This window comes from Pseudophryne corroboree, chromosome 2 (assembly GCF_028390025.1).
Source record: "Pseudophryne corroboree isolate aPseCor3 chromosome 2, aPseCor3.hap2, whole genome shotgun sequence".
NCBI lineage: Eukaryota > Metazoa > Chordata > Amphibia > Anura > Myobatrachidae > Pseudophryne > Pseudophryne corroboree.
The window spans coordinates 68,945,065-68,971,543 of NC_086445.1; the positions used below are offsets into that span (position 1 = coordinate 68,945,065).

The 26,479-nt window shown below is 47.1% G+C and overlaps 1 protein-coding gene and 1 pseudogene across 4 annotated transcripts in view; one reads left to right on the forward strand and one right to left on the reverse strand.

Moving 5' to 3' along the window:
* LOC134999232 (cyclic nucleotide-binding domain-containing protein 2-like) overlaps positions 1-26,479 on the forward strand; it is a 713,550-nt gene that overhangs the window by 477,213 nt on the left and 209,858 nt on the right. For all 4 annotated transcript variants that reach the window (XM_063951415.1, XM_063951414.1, XM_063951412.1 and 1 more), the window contains 2 exons: positions 1,546-1,708; positions 14,330-14,413. In XM_063951415.1, coding sequence (XP_063807485.1) covers positions 1,546-1,708; positions 14,330-14,413 — 247 coding nt within the window. The remainder of the gene's footprint in view (positions 1-1,545; positions 1,709-14,329; positions 14,414-26,479) is intronic.
* On the reverse strand, positions 13,296-13,414 carry LOC135052742 (5S ribosomal RNA; annotated as a pseudogene).

Consider the following 26,479-nt stretch of genomic DNA (forward strand, 5'->3'; position numbering starts at 1 on the left):
TATACCACTAAACTAAAATTAATAAATGCATATTTACAAGTGTTAAAAAATGCAAAAGGTATGTGACCTTAAGAAAGATTATTAAAGAAGGGGTATGGGACCATTCCACACCGCACAATTTCACAAAGGATTGGAGGACAGAGCTGTAGAAGAGGAGAATCTCCTCCCCGTTTAAATGTTGAGTGAGACAATCCACAGATATACCAGTATTTATTCATTCAATATTCTTAAAGCTTTATTTAAAATCCCAAAAGAGACAGCGTTTAGGAAAATGTTCACCTGCCGATGTATCACTCGGAGGCAATCAATGTGCATAGAATTCCTGTGTGCAATGAAGGAAAAATATGTTTTAGTCAAGATAATTAAAGTGCATGCCAATTTCCCTTTCATTTTACAAAAGGTTACAACACTGTTACGTGTCCGATCTTATGTCATTTTATCAAAGGGTGCTCGGTATTGAGTTCACACTATTGCCAAGACTGATAATGTCTGACAGACGTTCAAATCAGCTTTTCTTCTTGATCAAATGGAAGGACATCTCCCTTGCATGAGAAAACTGACCTAGATTCCTCTCCAGCGTCTGAGACTGAGGATTGGTACTTCAGGACACTCTACAAGCTTATCTCAGACGTTGCCTTTCAGCCTGACACTTTCCGTATGAAAATATTATTTTTTCCCCGTTAATAATTCCATATGATTTAATCAAAATAGTACGGGATGAAAAATACTTGAAAGCAGACCTGTCATGATGAATTAACATTTTCAATTCTGCCATGGAAATGTGTTTAAAGTGCATATATGATTGCATACAGTACCTCTAGGCGGAACCATTCATTTGCAGAATTCAGGCTATCAGGAACCGGGAACCAGTGACATCACCAAGATTTCAAAGTTCATCCATGATGTCACTGGCTCCTAGTGACCTGATAGGCTGCATTTTCTGGGTAATTGGCTCAGTCAACAAAATGGCCTCCTCCCCTGTACTTGATTGGTTGCTATGGGCAACATCACCAATTCTCTGTTTTAGAAGCTTTAGTAAATTTACCCCTAAGAATCTACTGCTCATCCTCATAGCTCCGGGAACATGGTGATATCTCCACTGCACAGGAGTATAGTATATCTCTGGGAAAATGGAGATGGAGCCATTTTACTGGTGATATCTGAATCTGAAAGGTAAGACTAGACAATGGGTGAGCAGTTTGGGCCCTCCTTAACTCAGGGGCCTGTGTGCACCACACTATGCACCGGTGTACACACCTCTGTATGTCAAATAATTAACTAAAGACAAAAGTGTATTTATCTGTATTCTAAGACACTTCTTTTTGAAATATAATATATAAAAAAGAAAGTTTTACTCCCCGTTGATCTTTATTTATTGTAGAAGTGTCAGACAGCCAGTAAAAGGCAGTGTGAGAACTTTAAACTGCTTTGCTGATTTTAATATTTATGAAACAAACCATTAATTTTTAATTATTTTAGAGAGACGCGATTCTTGTAATAATATGTGTTTTGCATCCTAACAATTTCCGCTAATCTCTTTTTCAGTTTCGGGCCTGGACGAGTAATCATAAGACAGGGTCACATTGCCCAGAACTTCTACCTGATACTCTCGGGCACCGCCGTAGTGACCAAAGTGTCTCGCAATGAAACTACGGGGGAGCATTTCTCCAAGACGGTGGCCTTCCTGAAGAGAGGGAAATACTTTGGGGTATGCCATTTGCATGATGTAGCCAGAATAAGCTAATAATAGCAGATAATGGGTGTCTGTAGCCTAATTCAAGGTTGATTGCAAAACAACATTTTCCTCTAATGGGCAAAACCATGTGTACTGTTGGGGGGAGGGGCAGATGTAACATGTGCAGAGAGAGTTAGATTTGGGTGGGGTGTGTTCAAACTGAAATCTAGATTGCAGTGTAAAGATAAAGTAGACAGTATTTACCCTGCACAGAAACAATATAACCCACCCAAATCTAACTCTCTCTGCACATGTTATATCTGCCCCACCTGCAGTGCACATGGTTTTGCCCATTGGAGGAAAATGTTGTTTTGCAATCAACCTTGAATTAGGCCCTATGAGTGTTACATTACAATTCCTGCTCTGTGTGCTTAGGGGAACTCCTAGCAGCTCTGTGCCGAATTTCTCATCAATCAGTCTTTAATGAAAGCACAGCCGCAAATATCACCAAACAGGCCTCAAAGACAGTCCTGCCTGTGTGGAACTTGACACTGATTCAGGTCCGGTTGTAGTAAGGGCGCATTCTGCAAAGTACTGACGTTCGCTAATTTGCACATGTGCAGTACAGGTTTGCGACGTCTGTATCCGGATGCTAGGTCGGTATGACTATAGTAGACAGTCATTGTGTCGACCACTATTGGTCGACATGCATTCAGTCGTCATTTTTCCCCCCATTTTAAATATTTTCATGCTTTGCCATCCACGTGGACTATGATTGGGAATAGAAACCTGTGCTGAGCGCACTGAGGCACCTTGCCAGCAGTACTGAGAGCTGGCAGCTGGATGATGTCACAGGAACTTTCTTTGCAGAAATATATGTTCACTATTATTAATGTCCATGAATATTTATAGCTGCACAGAAAATGACTAGCTTCTTGAAGGCATGTAAATAGGGGGCTATGGAAGAATCCATACACCCAATAAATGTAGCATACAGTATGCTTAGTTTTGAGCTGTCTCTTTGGTTATCAGTCTAATGCTGAGATGTGCTTTGATAACAAGTATGCTTTCAGAAGAACACCGTGACGCATGTATTTAAAGGATAACTTCAGCATTTAATAATACTGTAGATGATAAAATACACAAATAGACCCATTGAACCACAAAATCAGGTGGTACTTTCCTAATGTAGTGGATCACAAGCCTGGCAGAGCAGGTTACAGCTGCAGATGTAAGAAGAGTTGGCGGGATAGGCCTTCTCGTGCAGTTGAACAGATATTTAGGATACACATGGATTCTTCCACTAGCAGAAACTACTGTGGTAAGCGGCCTGCCACGACAGGCCTCATAACTCCACAAGTCACAGAGGTAGACTAATATTCAACAAAGATGGCAAAGGACAGTTATACGATTCTCACCGCACATCGCATAGGGGCCCTCATTCCGAGTTGTTCGCTCGCTAGCTGCTTTTAGCAGCATTGCACACGCTAGGCCGCCGCCCTCTGGGAGTGTATCTTAGCTTAGCAGAAGTGCGAACGAAAGATTAGCAGAACTGCTACTAAATAATTCCCTGCAGTTTCTGAGTAGCTCCAGACCTACTCCTAGACTGCGATCACCTCAGTCCGTTTAGTTCCTGGTTTGACGTCACAAACACGCCCTGCGTTCGGCCAGCCACTCCTGCGTTTTTACCTGGCACGCCTGCGTTTTTTTAGCACACTCCCTGAAAACGGCCAGTTTCCGCCCAGAAACACCCACTTCCTGTCAATCACACTACGATCACTCGAGTGATGAAAAAAAGTCGCTCGAGCTTGTGTAAATCTACAAAGTTTTGTGTGAAAGTACTTAGCGCATGCGCGCTGCGTACCATGCGCATGCGCATTTTTGCAGTTTTTCACTTAATCGCTGCACTGCGAAAATCGGCAGCGAGCGAACAACTCGGAATGACCACCAGAATGCAGCTCACTTCAAGGACTGAACCGATAAAGAACTTTGGTGTATTCAAATGACAGAGCGGAAAGTAAATGAGTTCATATCATTAGGAGAAACTTTCAGGTAGAAGTAACGTTGAATAGAGCAGAGTCCCAGGTGGTAGTAGAGACCACAGAGATCCCACAGAGCAGCAGAACTACAAGGAACTTCCCGGAGCAGACACAGGATGAAACGGGAATACGTGATACCCCCTGGCAGAGTAATTAGTGACATCTACATCATCCAGCTGTTAACTTCCTAATTAGCTCTAGCTGACGATTTCCCTGCACCTTTTATATGTGCCATAGCAGAGGATGAGGAGTAAGAGTCTCAGTACAAGTTTTGCATGAATCCACTTTCCAGACATCTTTCATATGTTTTATCTAAATACACATACCAATGTTTTATTTGTTTTTAAAGATTTTTATATAGGTGTGCATAGCTGTAACATAGGGAAGTGCCTCTGGGGTAAGGGAAGGAGGGGTTCATCCAATCTTGATTGCTGTACTTACTTTACCAGCTTAATAGTAAAACCATGAGCGTCACTTAGGGCCGAATTTGTTGGCAGAGTTTTGCGGTGTCTGGTGCAGTGACGTTAGTCCACACACTTAATGAGTTTAAACAGTAATGCAGGTTTATTCAGTAAACACACAGGTGACTTGGATGTATTATTAATTGGTATAGGCAATTTAGCCCCTTATATCAGACAAGATAACACAGCAATGGTAGCGGTTCTTATCAGTCTGTTTGTGTGGCTGCGGTATATCAGCAGAAGTTGTCTCCGGTGGTAAAGGGATGTAGGACTGCACGGCCATGCAGTCTGACTCCCGCTGTGAAGAAGGTGCGCCGCTTGGCTCTGTGATAGCTCCGGAGGCGCGGTACATGCAAGAACACTGTAAGTCTCTCATTCTTTTCACATACTGAGCTCCGTTCCAGGTCTCAGCTCTACAAGCACTGTCACTAAGATGGAGGATCAGAGTATACACTATACACCTCCGAGAGACACTGGCACTAGGGAACAAACACTAGGGGATGCACCCATTGGATCCTATTGTAGAAGGAGACAGGCACAGAGTGCACTATATACTAACACTCCCCCTCGCTTAAGACTGTCTCCGGTCACATATTTCAAAGAACATGACATTTTATCAAATACTTCAATAAAGTCACTCCTGTAACCGAAAACATAAATGTGAAGCAAAAACAGTAAAAATAAATCCACATTAAACATATTCCATTCCACATTCCTTCAGAAATGCACGCAACAAGTGTGATAACAGTCCTTTTGTCAACATGTCGGCAAGATTTTCTTCACTTGCAACATATTCCACATTAATGGACTTGTTTTCCGCTAGTTCACGAATTAAGTGATGTCTTATAGCAATGTGCTTAGACCGTCCATGATGCTTTGTGTTACAAGAAAGATCAATTGCTCCCTTATCACACTTTATGTTGATGATCTCACTGTGATAGAGACGACCTAACTCACATAAAGTCTCTTTTATCCAAAGCGCTTCTTTTGAAGTTTCTGTGAGCGTGATATACTCCGCCTCTGTCGTGGAATGAGCAACTGTGGGTTGTTTTATACTTGCCCAGCTTATGCCTGTGCCTGCTAGTTCAAACAGGTATCCAGTATAGGAACGTCTGTCGTCCTCATCTGACCCCCAGTCTGCATCACAGAATACTTTCAAGCTGGTGTCTGTTGTTTTTGTTAATCTCAGCTTTAATGAACTTGTACCTATGAGGTACCTTAGAATTCTCTTTACAGCAATCCAGTGTTGTCTCCCAGGATTATTTGCAAACTGGCTTACCCGACTCACCGCATGTGTAATGTCAGGACGTGTCCCAATACTTGCGTACATCAAACTACCAACAGCATTTTAATAAGGGATTTCTTGTTTTTCCTCTATCTCCCCCTTGCTGCTTTGTGACATGGTCTTGACAATCTTTACACTCTTGTCAATGGGAGTACTTACTGGTTTTGCATCTGTCATTCTGTATTTGGAAATTATTGCGTTAATGTATGTTTGTTGGTCAATTGTGACAGTCCCTTCTACTAGGTTTTGTACAATTTTCATGCCTAGTAAGTAATTTGCAGGGCTTAGATCTTTTAATTGAATCTTTGTTTTAGCTGGTGCTTTACGTCAGTGATGTTATTTTCTTGACCTGCCAGAAGTTAATCATTCACATACACAGCTAATATGAACAATTTTTCTTCCATAGTCTTATGGTATAGGCAGTGATCAGTCTCTGACTAACAAAGTTCATTTCTAGCAGCACTGCATCCAACTTCACATACCAGCAACAACCACTTTGCTTGAGGCCGTATAGTGACTTCTTTAAGAGACAAACTTTCCCAGTTTGGAATATATCCACATCATAGTGTTCAGGTGGTTCCATATAAATTTCCTTAACTAACTATCCATTCAGGAATGCAGAATCAAAGTCTAGCTGATATAATAGTAGATCATGTATTGTAGCAATAGCAATCACGAATCTTAAGGTACTACACCTTGCGACAGGTGAGTAGATCTCTCTGTAATCGATTCCAGACTTCTAGATATATCTTTTGGCAACAAGTTGGTCTTTGTGACGAGCTACTGTCCCATCTGCATTCAACTTCTTGCAGAAGACACACTTGTTCTTGATCGGTTTATGGTCACTTGGTCTTTCAACAATAGTCCATGTACTGTTATCATTTAGTGCTGACATTTCTGTATCAATTGCTGACTTCCACTCTGTCCAATCACTGCTTGACTTTGCTTCTTGTATGTTTGCTTCTTGAGGTTCATAGTAAGCTATGTTTGCATACTCCACTGTATTTCTTGGCTGGGACACCTTTGTTGCTCCTCATGGAACTTCTGTTCCCTGATTTGTTGTCTACTTTTACACTCTCAGATTCAGACACGCTTTCTGCTGCCTGTACATCCAGTAATACATTCTCTTCTTGCTCCACTAGCTACTTTTTGCAGCTGTGCAAACGTACAGTTGCCGCCCACTGGGGAGTGTATTTTAGCTTTGTAAGTGTGCGAACGCCTGTGCAGCCGAGCAGTACCAAAACAGTTTGTGCAGTTTCTGAGTAGGTCTGAACTTACTCAGCCACTGGGATCACTTCAGCCTGTCTGATCCCAGAATTGACGTCTGACACTGCTCTGCAAACGCTTGGACACGCCTGCATTTTTCCAAACACTCCCTGAAAACGGTCAGTTGACACCCATAAACGCCTTCTTCCTGTCAATCTTCTTGCGATCGGCTGTGCGAATGGATTCTTAATTAAATCCATCGCCCAGCAACGATCTGCTTTGTACCCGTAATACGCACCTGCGCATTGCGCAGTAGTGACCTGATCGCTGTGCTGCAAAAAACATCAGTGTGCGATCAGGTTAGAATGACCCCCATAGTTGGTTGCACTGGGTGGGTGAAGCAATAAGAGTCCCTCTTTTATTTTGCACCATACACTTGCCCTTCTGAAATTGGACTTTGTAGCCTTTTTTCTCTAGGACGCTGATAGCAATGAGATTACTTCCTAAATCAGGCACGTACAACTTTTCCTTCTCATTAGACCTTTGTCTTCATATGCATTTTGCAGGGCTGTTCACATGTCCTTAGCTAACTCTTTCCCATTGACTATTGAATAAACATGCTGCTCCACAGTTAAGCCTATCGTGCCATTGGCGCTGTCTACGTCATCTTGGTTTGAACATGCTCCTGGGTCTATTGTTACCTTCCACAACTTTTCCCGCTTAAGCTGCATCTCCATGGCAAACTTCCATGTAGCATAGTTCTCTGAACCTTTCAGCTTAGCAAAGTTCATACTGTGTTATACATCTTCTCTGCACTTGCATAAAATGTCACTTTATACTTTATCTGTGTTATTGCTCAAAACACTCAGGGGTTAATCTTCAGGCACGCTGGTCTGGACCCATAACCTGTTGGCAGGGTATTGCGGTGTCTGGTGCAGTGACGTTAGTCCACACACTTAATGAGTTTTAACAGTAATGCAGGTTTATTCAGTAAACACACAGGTGACTTGGAAGTATTATTGGTATAGGCAATTTAGCCCCTTATATCAGACAAGATAACACAGCAATGGTAGCGGTACTTATCAGTCTGTTCATGTGGCTGCAGTATATCAGCAGGGGATGTCTCCAGTGGTATAGGGATGGAGGACTGCATGGCCGTGCAGTCTGACTCCCGCTGTGAAGAAGGTGCGCCGCCTGGCTGTGTGATAGCTCCTGAGACGCGGTACATGCAAGAACACTGTAAGTCTCTCACTCTGTTCACACACTGAGCTCCCTTCCCAGTCTCAGCTCTACAGACACTTTCACTATAATGGGGGATCAGAGTATACACTAAACTCCACCTCCGAGAGACACTGGCACTAAGGAACAAACACTAGGGGATGCACCCATTGGATCCTATTGTAGAAGGAGATGGCACAGAGCGCACTATATACTAACAGAATTAAGGGCCACATGGGCCTGGGTCTAAAAATTATCGACGGCCTATTGTAAGAAGCGGAGGAGGTATGACCAGTGCTGTGTGGGTGTGGCCAGTGCTGTGTGGGTGTGGCCAGTGCTGTGTGGGTATGGTTAGTGTCATACGGGCGTGGATCCCCTGAATGTACAAAGGAGGGACCGCAGGACATATATTTGCCGTGCTCCCTCCAATAGTAAATATACCCCTAAAAGTAAACAGTATAGCTAACATTATAGGGAATAGAGCTCCTTTGAGATCACACATGATTAGTTATTGCTGGGCATTTTGCATATGTGGCTCCATAAAGAGTTTGATGACATAGAATGAGCCAAAAGAAATTAATTATATTGTCATGTGATCACTGGCAGCAATCTGTGCAGTAATCTGACCCTACACATGTGATCTGTACACGTTGTCCAATCAAAAAAGTACTACAGATATCCAATATTGACACCCTTAAGTTTGAAAAGGGACCACGATGTGTGGAATATGTGTTTAGCACTACACTGGATGATTACATCATGAATAGTCAAAATAGCTTCTGGTACTCTGTGGTGGTATGTGTATGTAGGGGGGATTTATCATGATAAGTACTAAAGTAGCAATCCCGGGAAAAAAATTAAAATCCTCCTATTCTTCTCTACTGCAGTTACGTAACATGCTGTGGGCCTGTGTGAGTTAGTTGCTGTGTAACTGGCTGCCATATTTTGTAACCTCCAGAGAGACTTTGAAAAGGAGATAATAATTTGTAGGATGGCAGCTAAGAGAAGAGACATGCTTAAAAGGTATTTAATTAATTATAACAGAATTATTTATAACAGAAAAAAGTACTTACAGTATATGTAGGTTGGCTGCATATAATAAGTTGTTAAAAATAAAAAAGGTTTATAGTTTAATTATTTTCTCTGTTGCATGGAATCAAGGGAATGTGACAAGGGGTGAATATAACATTACTAAAACATTTTTCTACACGTTAGAGATGAGTGAAACTTTTAAAATTGTTACTCTAATTATTTACCTTTGTGTAAATAATGTGTATTTTGTGATGTGGGATTTGATCTTCAGTGTTCCCAGTCTTTCCAACTGCAATAAACAGCAATAAACAGCAATGGCAATTTTTCTTCATCATCCTGCAAAATGCGTGACTTTATGTACAGTGTAGAATGGAATTCTCCATCCTATGAAATGCGTTACTTTATATACAGTGTAGAATGGCATTCTCTTTCATAATGTGAAATATGTGACTTTATATACAGTGTAGAATGGCATTCTCCTTCATCCTGCGAAATGCGTGACTTTATATACAGTGCAGAATGGCATTTTCCTTTATCATCTTACAAAATGCGTGACTTTAAATACATGCGGAATGGCATTTTCCATTATCATCTTACGAAATGTGACTTTATATACAGTGCAGAATGGCATTGTCCTTTATCATTTTACGAAATGCGTGTCTTTATATACATCATTATCATCTTACGAAATGTGTGACTTTATATACAGTGTAGAATGGCATTCTCCTTCATCCTGCGAAATGCGTAACTTTATATATAGTGCAGAATGGCATTGTCCTTTATAATTTTTACGAAATATGTGACTTTATACAGTGCAGAATGGCATTGTCCTTTATCATCTTATGAAATGCGTGACTTTATATAAAGTGCAGAATGGCATTCTCCTTTATCATCTTACGAAATGCGTGACTTTATATACAGTGCAGAATGGAATTCTCCATTATCATCTTACGAAATGCGTGACTTTATATACAGTGTAGAATGGAATTCTCCTTTATCATCTTTTACGAAATGCATGACTATATATACAGTGTAGAATGGAATTCTCTATCATCCTGCGAAATGCGTGACTTTATACACAGTGCAGAGTGCCATTTTTTTATCATCTTATGAAATGCGTTACTTTATATACAGTGTGGAATGGCATTCTTTTGTATTGCAAAAATGATGTGCCTCTTAAAAACAACTTGTTCTTCCACAACATTCAGGATCACCGTTGTTCCATTCACCTTTACTAACACACCGCCCGGTTTATTTATCTCTACTCTATGTATCGTACATTCAGAATATTTTATGCTCACTAGTTAGGAACAGGGTACGCAGTGTTCTAATTATATCTTACAGTCTAATTAATATTTCCTTATCCTAAAGCTTAATGTTCTCAAACTTCTTAATTTGCTAAAACTCATTAAAAATATGTAGTGTCATTAATCATTTGCCAGTGCATAGAATAATTACCATAAATACGTTAAACACTGTACAAAGTGTGAGACTGTCTTCTTTGTCTTAATGTCTCACAGCCCAAAAGTTCTGCTAAGGAAATCTGTAATTACTACTGTGACTTTCACCGATGATTAATTCATGTCAAGAAACATGGACTTATTTTTACGGCTCATCAATAGAGCATATACATATAGTATAACCAGCCATCTGCCAGTTAAACACATTAACAAATGCCCAGAGATATGCATGCCACCCTTTACACCCCCACTGCAACTAGGCTATGAAGTGGTCATACATGAACAATGTGCTGTGTTCTGTATAGAACATGTGTCCTATCAGCCAGACGTTGGAGTATATGGGAAGCCAAGTGAGTTTATGTTTTCCATTATAGGAGGCCCCTGTTTCTAGACCCAAATCAGCTCTTCTAGTGTATACCATAATTTTATATTCTTAAACATGCTTTATCACACCAAGCTTTCATTCTTTAGCCCCCAGATAGGTTGATATTGTGTTCCCAGAAGCCTCTTATCTGCTGTGTATTTTATTACAATCAGAGATATAGCAGAGCTTCCAGAGGTCTGGGAATGCATTGTAACATCACCAAAGATTCGGGGTCTGCATTGTAGCATCACGATGGATCCAGGTCTGCAATGTAGCATCACCAAAGATCCATGGTCTGCATTGTAGCATCACCAAAGATCTGGGGCCTGCATTGTAGCATCTCCAGAGATCTGGGGCCTGCATTGTAGCATCTCCAGAGATCTGGGGCCTGCATTGTAGCATCTCCAGAGATCTGGGGCCTGCATTGTAGTATCTCCAGAGATTCAGGGCCTGCATTGTAGCATCACCAAAGATCTGGGGCCTGCATTGAGAGCATCACCAAAGATCTGGGTCCTGCACTGAGAGCATCACCAAAGATCCGGGGTCTCCATTGTAGCATCTCCAGAGATCTGAGGCCTGCATTGTAGCATCTCCAGAGATTTGGGGCCTGCATTGTAGCATGTCCAGAGATTCAGGGCCTACATTGTAGCATCACCAAAGATCTGGGGCCTGCATTGAGAGCATCACCAAAGATCCGGGGTCTGCATTGTAGCATCTCCAGAGATCTGGGCTCTTCTTTGTATTATCACCAGAGTTCCGGGGTCTACATTGTAGAATAACCAGAGATACGGGGTCAGAAAGACATGCATCTGTGTACAGAGAGCCATGTGTTCGTGAACAGCCATGCATCCATGTACAGAGAGCCATGTGTCCGTGATCAGAGAGCCATGCGTCCATGAACTGAATCAGTCCCATGCTCCGTTATTTTGCCACTTACCAGATGTCTTGCATACATATTCGCCTGCACTGCAGTTTATACACTTTAAACATATAGTAACTCTCCGGGGAGCATTGAGAGCACACATTTCAGCTTGGATCCATAGAGAGCCAAGAGCCATCTCTTTCAGTTCTTGGAACCCTGTTTGCCACACTGAAAGCTAATCTATACTTATGATGAATCTATAAGTGCTGGCTAAGGGGAGACAAATGGAAGAGCACTCGCAATGCAACTCTGCAGGGATGGTATAGTGGTACTCACTATGACCCTAACTATGTGGAGTTTGTATATTCTCCCCATGCTTGCTTGGATTTCCTCCAGGTTTCCTTCCACACTCAAAAACTATACTAAGCCCTGCACTACATAAATAACAAATTAAATAAAATGCTCACAGATCTCGTGGATTCCAGCATACTATGCATGCACCAAAGAAGGAAATCATTTATGCGCATGGTTTGTATCAGACGGAGTGCAGGCGCACTGATGGAGAGTGTTAGTGCGTACGGGTTGATCATCCATGGGTGTTTCTGGACCTTAACTGAGCCGCACCATGTTTCATTAGAATGTGGTGGGTGTGTCATGGGAATGTGGTGGCATGTCATGGGTGTGTCAGCCGACTTCCTTGCTCGTTCGCAGTGTGTAGATGGAGATACAGCCGTATCTGTATGGGGCCTGGTAATAATGGTGTTGGATGCTTACTGTACGTAAGAACAGTGGGTGGGACAGGCTTCCTCATGAAGCCACACAGATTTTTAGCATACAACGGCAGAATCTGGCATTAGCATAAACCAGAGTTAACAGAAATTTGGTTTGGTTCCGCACAGGAAAAATGTGGTAATGATGAACATAGATTAATACACAGATTGTAGAAAACTGTTCAGGGAATGACCAACGATACTAAGTTTAAATTTAAAGATTCTTAATGAAGACATCTAAATAATTATTTGAGTTGGTGGTGCTCCCAGAGTCAGTAATGGTTAAGCAAAGAGAAGAAAAAAGAAAGACTCCGTGTTGGGGCACGCTTAGAAATTTGAAATAAGTTTATTAAAACTTAACATTTAATTAATAACGAATAAAAGTAATGAGGAGTTTGATACAAAAAAATTGTTCAAGAACACAAAGTAAACATATATATTGACAGAAATCAGGATAAGCCTGATACAAAATTATGGGCACCTGTGGTGAAAAATATACTGAAAAACATAAAAAATTGCAAAAAATTAATATTATTAAGGTGCCTGAGTTAATCAAAATTCAAAATTGGAGTAGAGGTAAATGATATGTACATATAATCACCGCAGTGATATTTGTAGGTAAGCACCTAGTCTAAAACCTCATGAGAATAGATGAGAGGCACAAAGGTTCATAATTGAAATGTCAAATGACTGAGGGTAATCACCTGGTAGAGATTCTGTTTGCTAAAAGGCTAGATCCTTATAGATAACAAAGCATTTAAGATAAAAGTATGATTATTAAAGATACAAAAGAGCATTGATAAATAAGCCTAAAGGCAAAGCCAATTGTAGATAAATAGAAGGTTTGCGGGAAAGTTGGATAAGGAATAGGTAAGTTTCAGAAGTTGCTCTAACACTTCTGCTGTTTGTGATCAGAGGTCACAATCTTACTGCACCTGATATTCCCAAGAGGTCACCCTACTAGGTACTGATCAGGCTTATCAGCGCTTAGCTTCCAAGGTCGGATGAGATTGGGCGTTGCTGATGAAATATGGCAGTAATAAACACTAGGACACAAGTGAGAGAGTGTAATGAGTAGTGAGCAACAAGGTACTTCTGCTGTCCAGTTTCTAGCGCAGATTCTCTGTTGCTGTGAGCATTGCAGAGAGTGGTCTCGCATCTGGATGAGAGGGTACTAAAAATAGAAGTGAGATATGCTCAGAATAGGGAGGAAACCCTGCCTTCTGCTGTCCACTGTCTTATATAGATATATAGCGGACAGTGGATGAGAGAGGTGGGTTAGGCTTACCTATTGAAAAAAAGGGTGGTGGGAAAATTAGAAGAAGGAGAAGAAATGGTAATGTGGTGAGATCACAAATTAACAAAAAATTAAGTAAATTATGAAATAAAACAATCATGAAATCAACGATTAATTGGAAAAAGGAAAGTAAACACAGGCTGCATGGTAAAGGCTTACCAAAATGGGTATAAGACCCTGTTTATGCAGAAAGGATTCTGCAAAAAAGTATTACATTTAAAAGGAAATACCAGAAAATGGTTTAGAACAATAATTAAGGATCAAAAATAGCAAACATGGAAAAAAACAATATTGATTGTATATCAGTATCAGTTAAATAACTGGAGTCCAAATGGGCACATACAATACCAGGGAGTCCCAAAAGTGATCTGAGCTAGAAAGAGTTCAGCATCACTGAGCACAGACGGACCGTTTCACCAGGGTGGCTTGTTCACTGTGTCAATAGCATAAACCAGTAAGCGGGTTGTCATGGCCTAATGAAGCAGCTCTTGCAGATGTGCCCCTTTCAGAATCAGCCCCATTGTTTATGAAATGTGCTTATTAAAAACTAATCTACAGTACTTCTCCTTTGCAATGTATCAAGCTCTTTTATTTTATCTTAGTTGTGTTTCTGACTGCAGTCTTTGTTTGACTTTTGACCTTTTGCTACGTGTCTTGTAGGATGTGGCTATTTTGACTGACGCCAAGAGGAACGCCACTGTCGTGTGCCATGACACCGTTTCCTTGCTTGCCATCTCTAGACAGGTAAGAGCTTTCACGAATGTACGTAACGACTAACCAATGTGACTGGTCTGAGCAGGCAGCAGCGAGCTGGCGGACATGAGGCCACAAGGTTACCGTGCAGCTGTCCAGCTCAGAAGCAGCTTCCCAGTCATAGTCTAATACAGTGACGAGTAGTCCCTGACCTCCGTGACCTTCAGTTATGATGGGCGAGTTATGTTCTGTGGCTAATGACATGTACTAGGTCGACAGGTCATTTTTTGGACTTTTTCATACTTGACGATCCACGTGGACTACAATTGGGAATGGTAACCTGTGCCGAGCGCAGCAGTAGTGGAGCGAGGCACCTTGCCCGAAGCTTGGTGAGCAAAGCGAGCCATGCGAGGGGACACGGTGCACTAATTGGGGTTCCCCGTCACTTTACGAAGAAAACGATACCAGAAAAAGTCCAAAAACACATATCGACTTTTTGACCTGTCGACCTAGTACATGTCGACCTATTGCCCCTGTTGACCTAATGCATGTCGACCTTCCATGGTCGACCTAATGACTGTCGACCTAAGTTGAGTCGACCCAAGGACCCATACCCAGATAAGTTACCCATGGCAACCAATCAGCTATGAAGGAAGCCTTTATCAAGTACAGTCTATAAAATGTATGGGAGATGCTGATTGGTTGCCATGGGAAACTTCTCTGCTGGTCTGTTTCCCCACTGTTTTCGCTGCTTCATGAATAGACCCCTAAACCTTATACCATAACAATGTAAAGCTAGGTACCCACTACACAGTGGGGTAAACTTACTAAGATAGGAATTCTATTTAAGATGGGATGTTGCCCATAGCAACCAATCAGATTCCAGGTATTATCTTCTAGAAGGTGCTAGATAAATGAGAAGTAGAATCTGATTGGTTGCTATGGGCAACATCCCATTTTAAATAGAAATCCATAGCCGCCAACATGACCCATTCCATTAGGTACAAAATGCTCTGTTCCTGGACTTCCTTGCCAGTGGCAGTTGCAGACGTGGAGCTGCAGCACAGTCCAAAATTCAAATAGGGGAGCCACACCACCTGTCACCCCAAACACTGCCAGACATCGCCAGCTGGGACTCACTGGCAGTTGGTGAGTACCCCCATTTAAATTTGTGACTGTGCTGCAACTGCTACTTTCAAGGAAGTCCAGGAACAGAGCATTTTTTGTACTAATGGAATGGGTCATGTTGGAGGGTATGGAATGCCCATCTTAGTAAATTTACCTGAATGTGTCTCCCAGCTGACGGAGGGATGCATTGTACCGCCGTACACACTGCACGATATGATGGCGTAATGTATCGGTACAGCTGGGGTGTAGGCGAGTACAGGAGGCAGGAAGACCCTGCTCTTTGGAGCTTACAATCTAAGGGGAAGGGTGAAAGCTGAACAGATAGGGGGAGAGAGCCAGTATAAGGGGATATGAGGACAGGAAGCACAGGTGGCAGAGATGTGATGCAGGAGGATGAAGTAAGCCATGAGGTGACACAATCATATAGCTGACAGGTATGCTTTTACGAACAGGTGGGTTTTTCAGGGCTCATTTTAAGCTACTTCAGGCGGAGGAAAAGTCTGATGGAACAGGGGAGCTCATTCCAGTGGTGGGGGGTAGCGTGGGACATACGGGGCAGCCAGATCTCTCCCGGCAGTGCTTGTGCCAGTTGGTGTGGCAGGACCATTCCTACTGCATTCACTAACTTCCCAAATACATTTTGTATATTGATAATTATCGCCAAAGGCAGTGCGTGTGCACGCTGCAGTACTAGAGGCCAACTGCAAATATCCCAGTGTGTGACAGGAATTATCCACAGCATGAAACCCCTTTACACTATGGTGACTGACAGGCTTCCATTATTATAGTGAGCCCTGAGGTGGAGTACAAAGTACCAAGACACCCTTTGGGAACCCAACAATGGCAGATTATGGTAGGGTGTGATGTAGCAATTGCTTGAGCTCCAATTCCATCTTTCCAACCTTTGCCTCATCTGAGTTGGATATAAGTCATACTTGCCTACCTGACCCTCTCCATGAGGGAGAAAATGCTCTGCTCCTGGACTTTCCTGGTAATGTATGATTGCCATCACCTGTGGTGAAACACCTTTCTTATCAATTAACTAGCTCACCACAGGTGATGGCAATCATACATTACCAGGAAAGTCCAGGAACAGAGCATTTTCTCCCTCATGGAGAGGGTCAGGTAGGCAAGTATGATATAAGATAGGGGAAGGTCACTGTGCAGACCATCCCCCTAGACTGTGTGCAGTGCCACCAGGAGATCTGAAAGTACTGGGGCTATGGCCAGGTGTGTGTGTGTGTGTGTGGGGGGGGGGGGGGGGGGGCTTGGCTGCTCTCCCATTGGAGGTCTTCACCTGGTTCAGGTTTCTCTGGCTAGTCTGGGCTTTTTGACTAGTCCCTGCCCCATACTCAAGTACTCCCTCCCTCCTCCCCATACCCCTCATATACTGTAGCAGCCAAGTCTGGACATTTAGCATTGACTTTTGGCAAAGCTGCATGGAGTCGCTTACCTACTAGAGTGGGAGAGCCAAAGACTAGGCAGACTGGGGCACAAGGTACTCTCTGCAGCCTTTTTGCTGGTCTTCCTCCTGCACATTTATACAAATGTCGCTGAAGTATATTTTTGCATCTGAATACGTAAGAACTGAGACGCCATCCCAGTCACTGTCCTGGAACGGCCCTAACATCTCTGCTACCATGCGTCCAAACCTGTACTGCGACCGTGTACATACAAGGGGCCTGATTCATGTTTGTATGTAAAGCAACTGGGCAAAACCATGTGCACTGCAGGTGGGGCAGATGTAACATGTGCAGAGAGTGTTAGATTTAGGTGGGGTGTGTTCAACCTAAAATCTAAATTGCAGTGTAAAAAAAAAAACTGTGGGCTACATGCAAAAGCAGCCAGTATTTACCCTGCACTGAAAAAATTTAAATGTATTTGCTTCCTTTGCATTGCGTTCGCAGGCTGAAGCCCTGTGTGTGCACGCACGCGCAGCAGCTGCACTGCGGGTGCGCACACAGTGAGATGCGACAGCATCTCACTTGTGCGATCGCCTCTGCCTGATTGACAGGCGGTTGCGGCAGCGTTTTCAGAGCGCAGTCCGGACAACGCAGGTGTGTCCGGACCATTTGTGGGGAGGGCCGCGGCAGCACACGCAGCCGCTGCAGGCAAAAACATGGCAGGTAGCCGTCTGCCTCTGCAACAAGGCTGCACAGGCAGAGAGCTACTCGGCAGGTGAGAAAGCCGCATGCCAGGCCGAAGGGCGCGGACTTGCCCTGTGCTGGACGTCCCCCCGCATGTCAAAAATTTTGCTCATAGATGTGCGCTATTTTCACACATCTATGATCAGATCTGAGTTAGGCCCATGGTCTGTTCCAGAAAGAAAGTTACTTGCTTTTTTTGCTTTACTTACAAACATGACTTATGCCGTTGACCCTGATGAAATTTATTCTGCTGCATAATCTGTGCTCCCCGAGATTTGCTGCACAGTATGGAAAGCTGCATTAATGTATATGTGATAAATAGGGATGAACATTTTCATAGTCTTACGTTTGTACCCAGTAGCGGATCTTGCCACGGGCAAGCAGGACTTTTGCCCGGGGCGCCGCCTTCCAGAGGGCGCCGCACCATTGCAAGATCCGCTACTGTGCTACTGTGCCCCCCGCTGTATCCGCTGTGTCCCCCGCTGGTCCCCCACTGTGAAGGGAACTAGACGCTACCCGTCTAGTTTCCCTTCGTGGAGAGGACCTTTGCTGTGCGGTCATCGCGCACCGCACAGCATTGTGGGACTGACACAGACGCTAGGGGTCATAATTGACCTCTAGTGTCTATCTATGCTGTGCTGTGGGAGAGCTTTTCCCTTCACCCGGATTCCTGGACTCTCCAGGAATAAGGAGACCCTGGAAGCACCAGCAGTGCTCCTTGGCAGCCGAGGAACTCAGTGAACTGCAGTGACTGTCTCGCGAGATGAGACTGTATTCAGCCCAGATTGAGCCGAAGCTGCCGTGACGTGGCCATCGGCAGGTCTTCCTCAGTGTTTCCCCGGGCTGCGCCTGCGGACCGCAGACTGAGCCGAAGCTACCGTGATGCTGCCATCGGCAGCTCTTCCTCAGCGTTTTCCCGAGCTGCGGTGGTGAAGTAACGCCGGTTCATGTGAGAAGAGCAACGAGAACTGACAGGCATGTCACACATATACTGTATTTGTGATATAATGAGCATGCATCAAACAAATAGAGGCTCAAGTTATACCGTATATACTCGAGTATAAGCCGACTTTTTCAGCACTTTTTTTTGTGCTGAAAAAGCCACCTCGGCTTATACTCGAGTCAGTGGCAGTGCAGTGTGACAAGCAGAGCAGTGTGAAGGAGGGACACGGAGCGCACAGCGTGCGCCTCTCCTGTGTCCCTCCTGCATCTCCGGCGGCAGCAGCGGTTGGTCTATTAAAGGAAGTACCCGTTCGTGACCTCTGATCACGAACCGGCACTTCCTTTAATAGACCCGCCGGAGATGCAGGAGGGACACAGGAGAGGCGCGCGCTGTGCGCTCCGTGTCCCTCCTTCAGAAGACAGCGCGGGATCGACGGAGGGGTAAGTAACAGGCACTGGGGGAGCATATTTGGCACTTGGGGAGGGGGCATATGTGGCAGCATCAGGGGCATATGTGGCAGCATGAGGGGCATATGTGGCAGCATGAGGGGCATATCTGGCAGCATGAGGCCATATCTGGCACTTTGGGGCATTAAACATCTTAGTGATATTTGGTGGACCCCTTTCTTTGAAAGTAAAGCATTCATAACCTAGAACCAGAAATAACGACACTGAGACTTGAATTTTGGCAGAAAATTGCTAGCTATTTATTTGTCCCTATCCATTAGGAAACCTGTAATAAAGAAATTAATTTAATATGCCGCTCCAGCTGGCATATGGTGGCGGCCCAAAAGAACGGCTCAATTAATCTGAATTAACTTTAAATAACTAACCCTATAAATTTACTAAAACTTACTATAAACCGGTAATAGGTGACAACTCAACCCCCACAGTGACTACCCACCGCTCCTGGGTGCCCTGCCGCTGCCTTCCCGGACGGGTGGTCAAGCGGCCATAAGTCGATGGAGGTGAGTGCACCTAAACCACAACAAACTGTAAAAAACACTACAGTTTTCCCTACAATACAAAACTGACGTTCTTTTCCGCCAATAAATAGCCAACGAAAACAGCCAACAACTTAAAGCCAAAGCCCACGTGCCACAAATTCTTAATACCAGGGCGGGAGGGTGGGAAAGCAAATCACCAAGAGACTTAAGATGGCCTCTCCTTCCCTATATATAGCAAACCCTCCCCCTAAAGAAGGCTGTACTTTCCTCACAGCTAGGTCCACCCCTCCCCAGATGTTTAACTCTTTCCTCTCCTATGCAGTCAATACTCTCTCCTAAACATCTTAGTGATATTTGGTGGACCCCTTTCTTTGAAAGTAAAGCATTCATAACCTAGAACCAGAAATAACGACACTGAGACTTGAATTTTGGCAGAAAATTGCTAGCTATTTATTTGTCCCTATCCATTAGGAAACCTGTAATAAAGAAATTAATTTAATATGCCGCTCCAGCTGGCATATGGTGGCGGCCCAAAAGAACGGCTCAATTAATCTGAATTAACTTTAAATAACTAACCCTATAAATTTACTAAAACTTACTATAAACCGGTAATAGGTGACAACTCAACCCCCACAGTGACTACCCACCGCTCCTGGGTGCCCTGCCGCTGCCTTCCCGGACGGGTGGTCAAGCGGCCATAAGTCGATGGAGGTGAGTGCACCTAAACCACAACAAACTGTAAAAAACACTACAGTTTTCCCTACAATACAAAACTGCCGTTCTTTTCCGCCAACAGCGAAAGACTCATCCCCAAAGTCTTTCGCACCGCCACCATAAACCTACCCTAACTCCTGCAAAGCGAAACCTAGATCCTCCAGAAAAAACATCATCCCCTCATTGGATAGATGTACTCCATCGCGCCGGAAAAGGTGGCTGTCTCTGAACCGTATCCTCGGGTGGCGAACCACCCTCCCACCGTAGGACAGCACCCACTTTGCCCCCGCTCCGTTCACCTTTTTCCGGGCCTCATCAATCTGGCGACCATCCGCCACACCCCTCCAACACAATCTTGGCACCATCATGGAAAAAACCAACACACAATTGGTCCATGCCGCGGTCACACTTGCCAGATCCTGTATCATGGCCCACCGCAGATTCAAGGATGTCCTCTTCCCCAGGTCGTTGCCACCTAGATGGACAACCAAAACCCTAGGGACTCCATGCTTGCTGGCCTGACTCACTAACCTACTCCTCAGCTCACCCCACATCATTCCTCGCCAGCCAAGCCATCTGACACCCTGTGTTCCTAGCAATGCCTGAGACCCTTCCGAGGCCACAAACCTGGCCGCCCAGTAAATGTAAGAGTGGCCAACCACCCAAATGGGCAAATAGTCTCCGAACCATCCTGAAGGGAAAAAGAGGGGTAGAATTGATTACTAAGAGGCTTATTAATTGTTTATACTGAAGGATCTGCCAAAAAAGAAAACTTTAGATCTCGCCATTGCAGCAGTCACGGCCTAGCCGACTGCACCATGTTCCGTTGCCAATTTAAAGCGCAATTAAAGACACAAAGGGGAAGGATCAAATAAAACAAACGAAATAAAAAAGGGGGGGGGGATATAAAATGGGAAACACATGTAATAACTCAGCTGGAGGTGAAACGTAAAGACCTGCTGAGGGACTCTGATTAGACCAAATTAGCCGAATTATAGATTAGAATTCAGTCCGTCAAATCAGGCAAAAAATCGCAAATAACTCCAGACCCCCGCTGCCGACTCATGCCAGCAACGGCGAGTAGCTAATCCCTGAGTAGGATAAAAAAGGGGGAACACCAACAGACGCACAACACCATAAAATCACAGAACTGGAACAACGTAATACATTGCCATTTAAACAATGCCCCAAGCGCAAACCGACCTCTCATGTGACGGGGCGAATATATCGTCTGTAACTTGACGACTTCCATCGCCCCACCGCTTGGATTTCAGTTCTGGAGCAACCCGCCGCAGCAGCCGACGTCGCTGCGCCTATGCGAAAGGAATGGGTACCGAAAGCAGTGGGTGGGAGGCCCAAGCCCGCCAAACAACGACTCAGCATCCAACGAAACTGGTATTTCGTGACTGGCAGCCCATCATAATGCAACAGCCAAGACCCCTCCTTAACGGGTCGCACCACCACATATTGCCTTGCCAGCCAACTGGGCAAACGCTCTCCTCTAGCGCTGGAACCATTGTAACCCAGCGCCCTCTCCCCACTTGATCCGTCTTGGAGCGTCGCAACCTGCACAGCAAGGACCTCTCACCCACTACCACGTCCCCGACCAGCATGCGCGAATCTGCTCTCTTGGAAGGCGCTACCAACTCAGAAACTCGAAAGGCCCCGTGGTAAGCCATTGAGAACGCCAAACTAAACAAAAGCGTCTCAAACCTGGACGACGCGACTCGCCCTACCGCCTCGATGACGGCTGGCAACAAAGCCGCATCGATGGGCCGCCTCCTATCCGGTGGCGACGGCGCAACTCGCGCCCACCCTTTCATTGCCTTCCGCAGAACCTCGCTTTTTGTTACGTCAGGGACGCCTCGCAGCTTGCAGAAAAATGAGATGCCTGCCAAATACCGCGATACCACTGCTCGTGACCTACCGGAGACGTAAAGCTGCCACATAAAAGAAAGCATCAGCCGATGCCTACTCTTACCTTGATGCTGACGCCCTTGGCCAAACTCCTCCCATTCACTCCAAGCTTGTTCGTAAGCCTTGAGCGTGGCTGGCGCTACTGACCGCAACGCTAGACCCTCCAGTCCGGCCCGATCACCTGCCAAACCTAACCGGGACAATGAAAACCTTGCTCGTTGGCCTCAGGTGCCAACAACCAACACCTCTCCCACTGTCCTCGCGACAAAGCGTCGACAATCCCATTCTCCAAACCGGGCACATGTTGCGCGCGGAACCACAGGTTCCTATGCAAGCATGTCAAAAGCAATTGCCCTAGCACCCGCATAACCACCAACGACTTTGCCCTCTGGTTATTAATCGCATGCACCACGCCCAGATAATCGCATCTAAACAAAATGCTGCGATTAGCCAGCCGATCGCCCCAGACCTCCAACGCCACCATAATGGGAAAAACTCCAGAAGCAAAAGGTCCTTCGTGAAACCCCCACGATGCCATTCTGCCGGCCACGAGGCCGCGCACCAAGATCCCTCCAGATGGCAACCGAATCCAGAGGCGCCCGCTGCGTCGGTGAACAGCTGCAACCTAGCGCTGTCCGCCATTGGGGCCTGCCATATACACACCCCGTTGAAGTCCTCGAGGAACAAGGCCCATATTGCCAAATCCCTCTTAATCTCTGAGGACAAACGCACGAAATGGTGCGTTCTGGCACACCCCGCAGTCGCCCTTCACAGCTTCCGGCAGTACACACCTAAAAGCGAACTCAAATGAGCCGGAAGGCGCCTGGAGCCTTCTTAGGAACCACCCCCACTGGAGAGATGACCAAGTCATCCCCCGAAGGAACACGCCGCGTTGTTAAACGTGAAACATTTTCCTTTTGTGGTGGCACGCCCCCCTGCGCGGACTGCCGACCTACCTGACTTGGCCAATCCGCCGTCTGCGCCGAACCACTGGGAGGACGACCCTGCGTGGTGCCCGTCCGCCCCCGGCTTCCGGGGCTCCTCCGCCTGTAGCGAAGCCCGGGTGACCTTGAGCCCAACCTCAACGTCCTTGAACCCGAAGTCCATGACCTGCAAACCTTCCTGTTGTTCCTTGAATTCCTGATCGCACCTGCGCCACTCCGATCCCGAAGACGTGCGCTGCATGTCATGTACGAGATGCAGGTACCTAATTATATTCGTGTGCTCTGCCGGCCTGTCCTCCAGGTAAGATGCCGCGAAGACCCAGAACCCGGCCAGGCAATTATCGAAGGTACGGAATGCCTCAGCCCCGATGCCCTTCTTTGCGCCGCCACCTTATACTCTTTCTTCGCGACCTTCGTCAATACGAACACGTCCACGAAGTCGCCCCTCCAAATCTTCTTGCGGCAGCTATCTCGCAGCCCCCGCAGTACAGCAGTATAGACGAATCGCACGACACCGGGCAAATTGCGAGCTTCTTGGCCCTACGCGCTTCCTCGCTAAGCCGCTTGCGCCTGTTCCGCTGCCCTCTTGGCGAATTTAGTTGCCCGCTTCTTTGCCCTAGTTGTGCTACTGACTTCGGACGCCTGTGACGACATTGAAGATGAGGAAGAGGAAGAACTACGCGAACTAGAGCTCGTGGAGGAACCCGAATACCGACTGCACCACCTTACCTGATGCCGCCGACTGCCCCGACATGGAATCTTCCGGCGCGTCCAAATCGTTGCCTTCCTCCTCGAAATCTGCCATCGCCTCATCCCCGAGCTCCCTTGAAAAAGAGGAAGAAGCGGAGGACCCCTCCAGCACTCGCGGCACATGCCGCGGCCTCAGTGCTGGGGGCGTTGCGGCCGTGAGCTCCCCCGCGTCCTGCCCTGGACCCTGTTGTAATTCTGCGGCGACCGTCCCGAGCTCACGGCAGGCGCGTGCCACCCGCTGCGCCGCCATAGCCCGCAGCCCGCCGGAACGAACAGCCGTTCTAGGGGAGGCAGCTGCGGCTAGCGGCCCTAACACCTTCACCGCTGTGGCCAGGGCCGAGCCAGCGCTCCGGAGGGGTCGTGACTGCCCCAAAACGCGGTCCTGGGTCCTTCGCCGGGGCCCGCGTGCGACCACGCACTCGCCGCCCGACATGCGTGTGCCGGGCATCCGACGCACGCTGCCCTTGCGGGAAAGTGGAGGCACCGCTGTCGACGCCCGCACTGCCCTCGCCTCCGAATTTGTCCCCTCTTCCCGTGTATCGGAACTATCCGATGCCGCAGGGGGGGGGGGGGTGGGACCGCCGCCACTAACCCATTCCCTGTCCCCCCTCCTCCCCCGCAGGCCGCTAGATTCCGGCCTGCGGGGAGTGATCTGAAAAGACCGGGAACCCCGCGGCGCAGCAGAGCGCGCGCGCACTGCTCCGCTTTCAGTGGACACGGGCTCGCGCACCCGGTGACCTCTTGCTGCCGCACCCCTTCTCCTTGGTATCGCACTGCCCTGCCAGTGATCATAATTGCCCTGTCTCCCCTCTCCCCCCGGCTCCCGCCGGACTCCGGCTGCCTGGGAGATAGCAGGGGAGACAGCAGGGCCGGCGGCGCTGCTGCGCACACACGTGCGCGGCTAGCGGCGCCAGAGGCGAGCGTGGGCGCGCGCGCACCTCGGGCGCGCGCCCCACTGCTCTCTGTCACCACAAGGCCTCTTGTCTGGGCTCCTGCATTAAGAGCTCCATTAGCTTAACCTGGTTGATCACTGCCTCTCCCCCTCCCTCCCCGCTCCACACCGTGTTCCGGCTGCGGGGGAGAGGGCTGAGGAGACAAGGAGGAAAGCGGCGCCGCTGCGCGGGCGCGCGCGCGTCCCACCGCTTCCGGTCCGTGCTCTCTCAGCCGAAGCGTTTGGGGATGACGCCGTGCGAGGCCCTGCGACAGGCCTCGCTCGGCTGGCCACCGTCCCCCGCCCAGTGCCCTCCCCCCGCCTGGAACCACTAGCCGGCCCCGGCAAGGGGGAAGAGCTGGGCATCGAACTCAGTCTCCGGTCCCTGGATGAGCGCCTGGCGCGGCGCGCTCCCGCGGGCACCCGGCACTGGGGCTTCCCCGGCCATGCCCGGAGGCAAGGGCTGCTGCCCGCCCACCTCCGGGCGGCCTGACTCCCTCTCTGATCCTCCTCGTCGGCCGCTCCCGCCAGTCACATCCGGCCCGGCTTCCGCCAGATCCCTCGAGAAGGCCCTAGGAGACGGGACGCCGTCCCCAGGGCCAGCCAGCTCGCCCCCGGAACCAGCCCCCACCGCCCGATGAGCGGTAACGGGCTGGGGTCCCGGCGGACCGTCGTGGGCGAGTGGCAGCCAGAGCACTGATGTGTGACCTAAATGCAGGGAGCTGACAATAGAGATGGCTACTGACTCTCTGTCTCAACACAGTGACTGGAATCATCAGGAAGTGTGAATGATTCGAGTCACTCACTGTTTCATGAGTCGAGACAGCAGCAGCAGCAGCTTCTCTCAGACAGAGGGAGGAAACTCTGTGTCCTGTGTCCTTCAGTCAGTGTGTTCTGCTGTCTTTAGCTGTGATTGGCCAGAGGCTATACCAGGTGACACCCAGTGGGAGGGGGGAGGGAGCAGTCACGACTCACCAGTCAGTGAGTGCTCTGCTGCTGTGCCTGATCCATGCAGTCAATACTCTCTCCATCTGGCAGCATGAGGGGCATATCTGGCAGCATGAGGGCATATCTGGCACTGTGGGGCATATGTGGCAGCATGAGGGGCATATCTGGCAGCATGAGGGCACATCTGGCACTGTGGGGCATATTTGGCAGCATGAGGGCATATCTGGCACTGTGGGGCATATTTGGCAGCATGAGGGCATATCTGGCACATCAGGCACTGTGGGGCATATCTGGCAGTATGAGGGCAAATCTGGCACATCAGGCACTGTGGGGCATATCTGGCAGTATGAGGGCATATCTGGCACTGTGGGGGCATATCTGGCACTATGAGGGCATATCTGGCAGCATGAGGGCATATCTGGCACTTTGGGGCATATCTGGCAGCATGAGGGGCATATCTGGCAGCATGAGGGCATATCTGGCACATCTGGCACTGTGGGGCATATGTGGCAGCATGAGGGGCATATCTGGCAGCATGAGGGCACATCTGGCACTGTGGGGCATATTTGGCAGCATGAGGGCACATCTGGCACTGTGGGGCATATTTGGCAGCATGAGGGCATATCTGGCACTGTGGGGCATATTTGGCAGCATGAGGGCATATCTGGCACATCAGGCACTGTGGGGCATATCTGGCAGTATGAGGGCAAATCTGGCACATCAGGCACTGTGGGGCATATCTGGCAGTA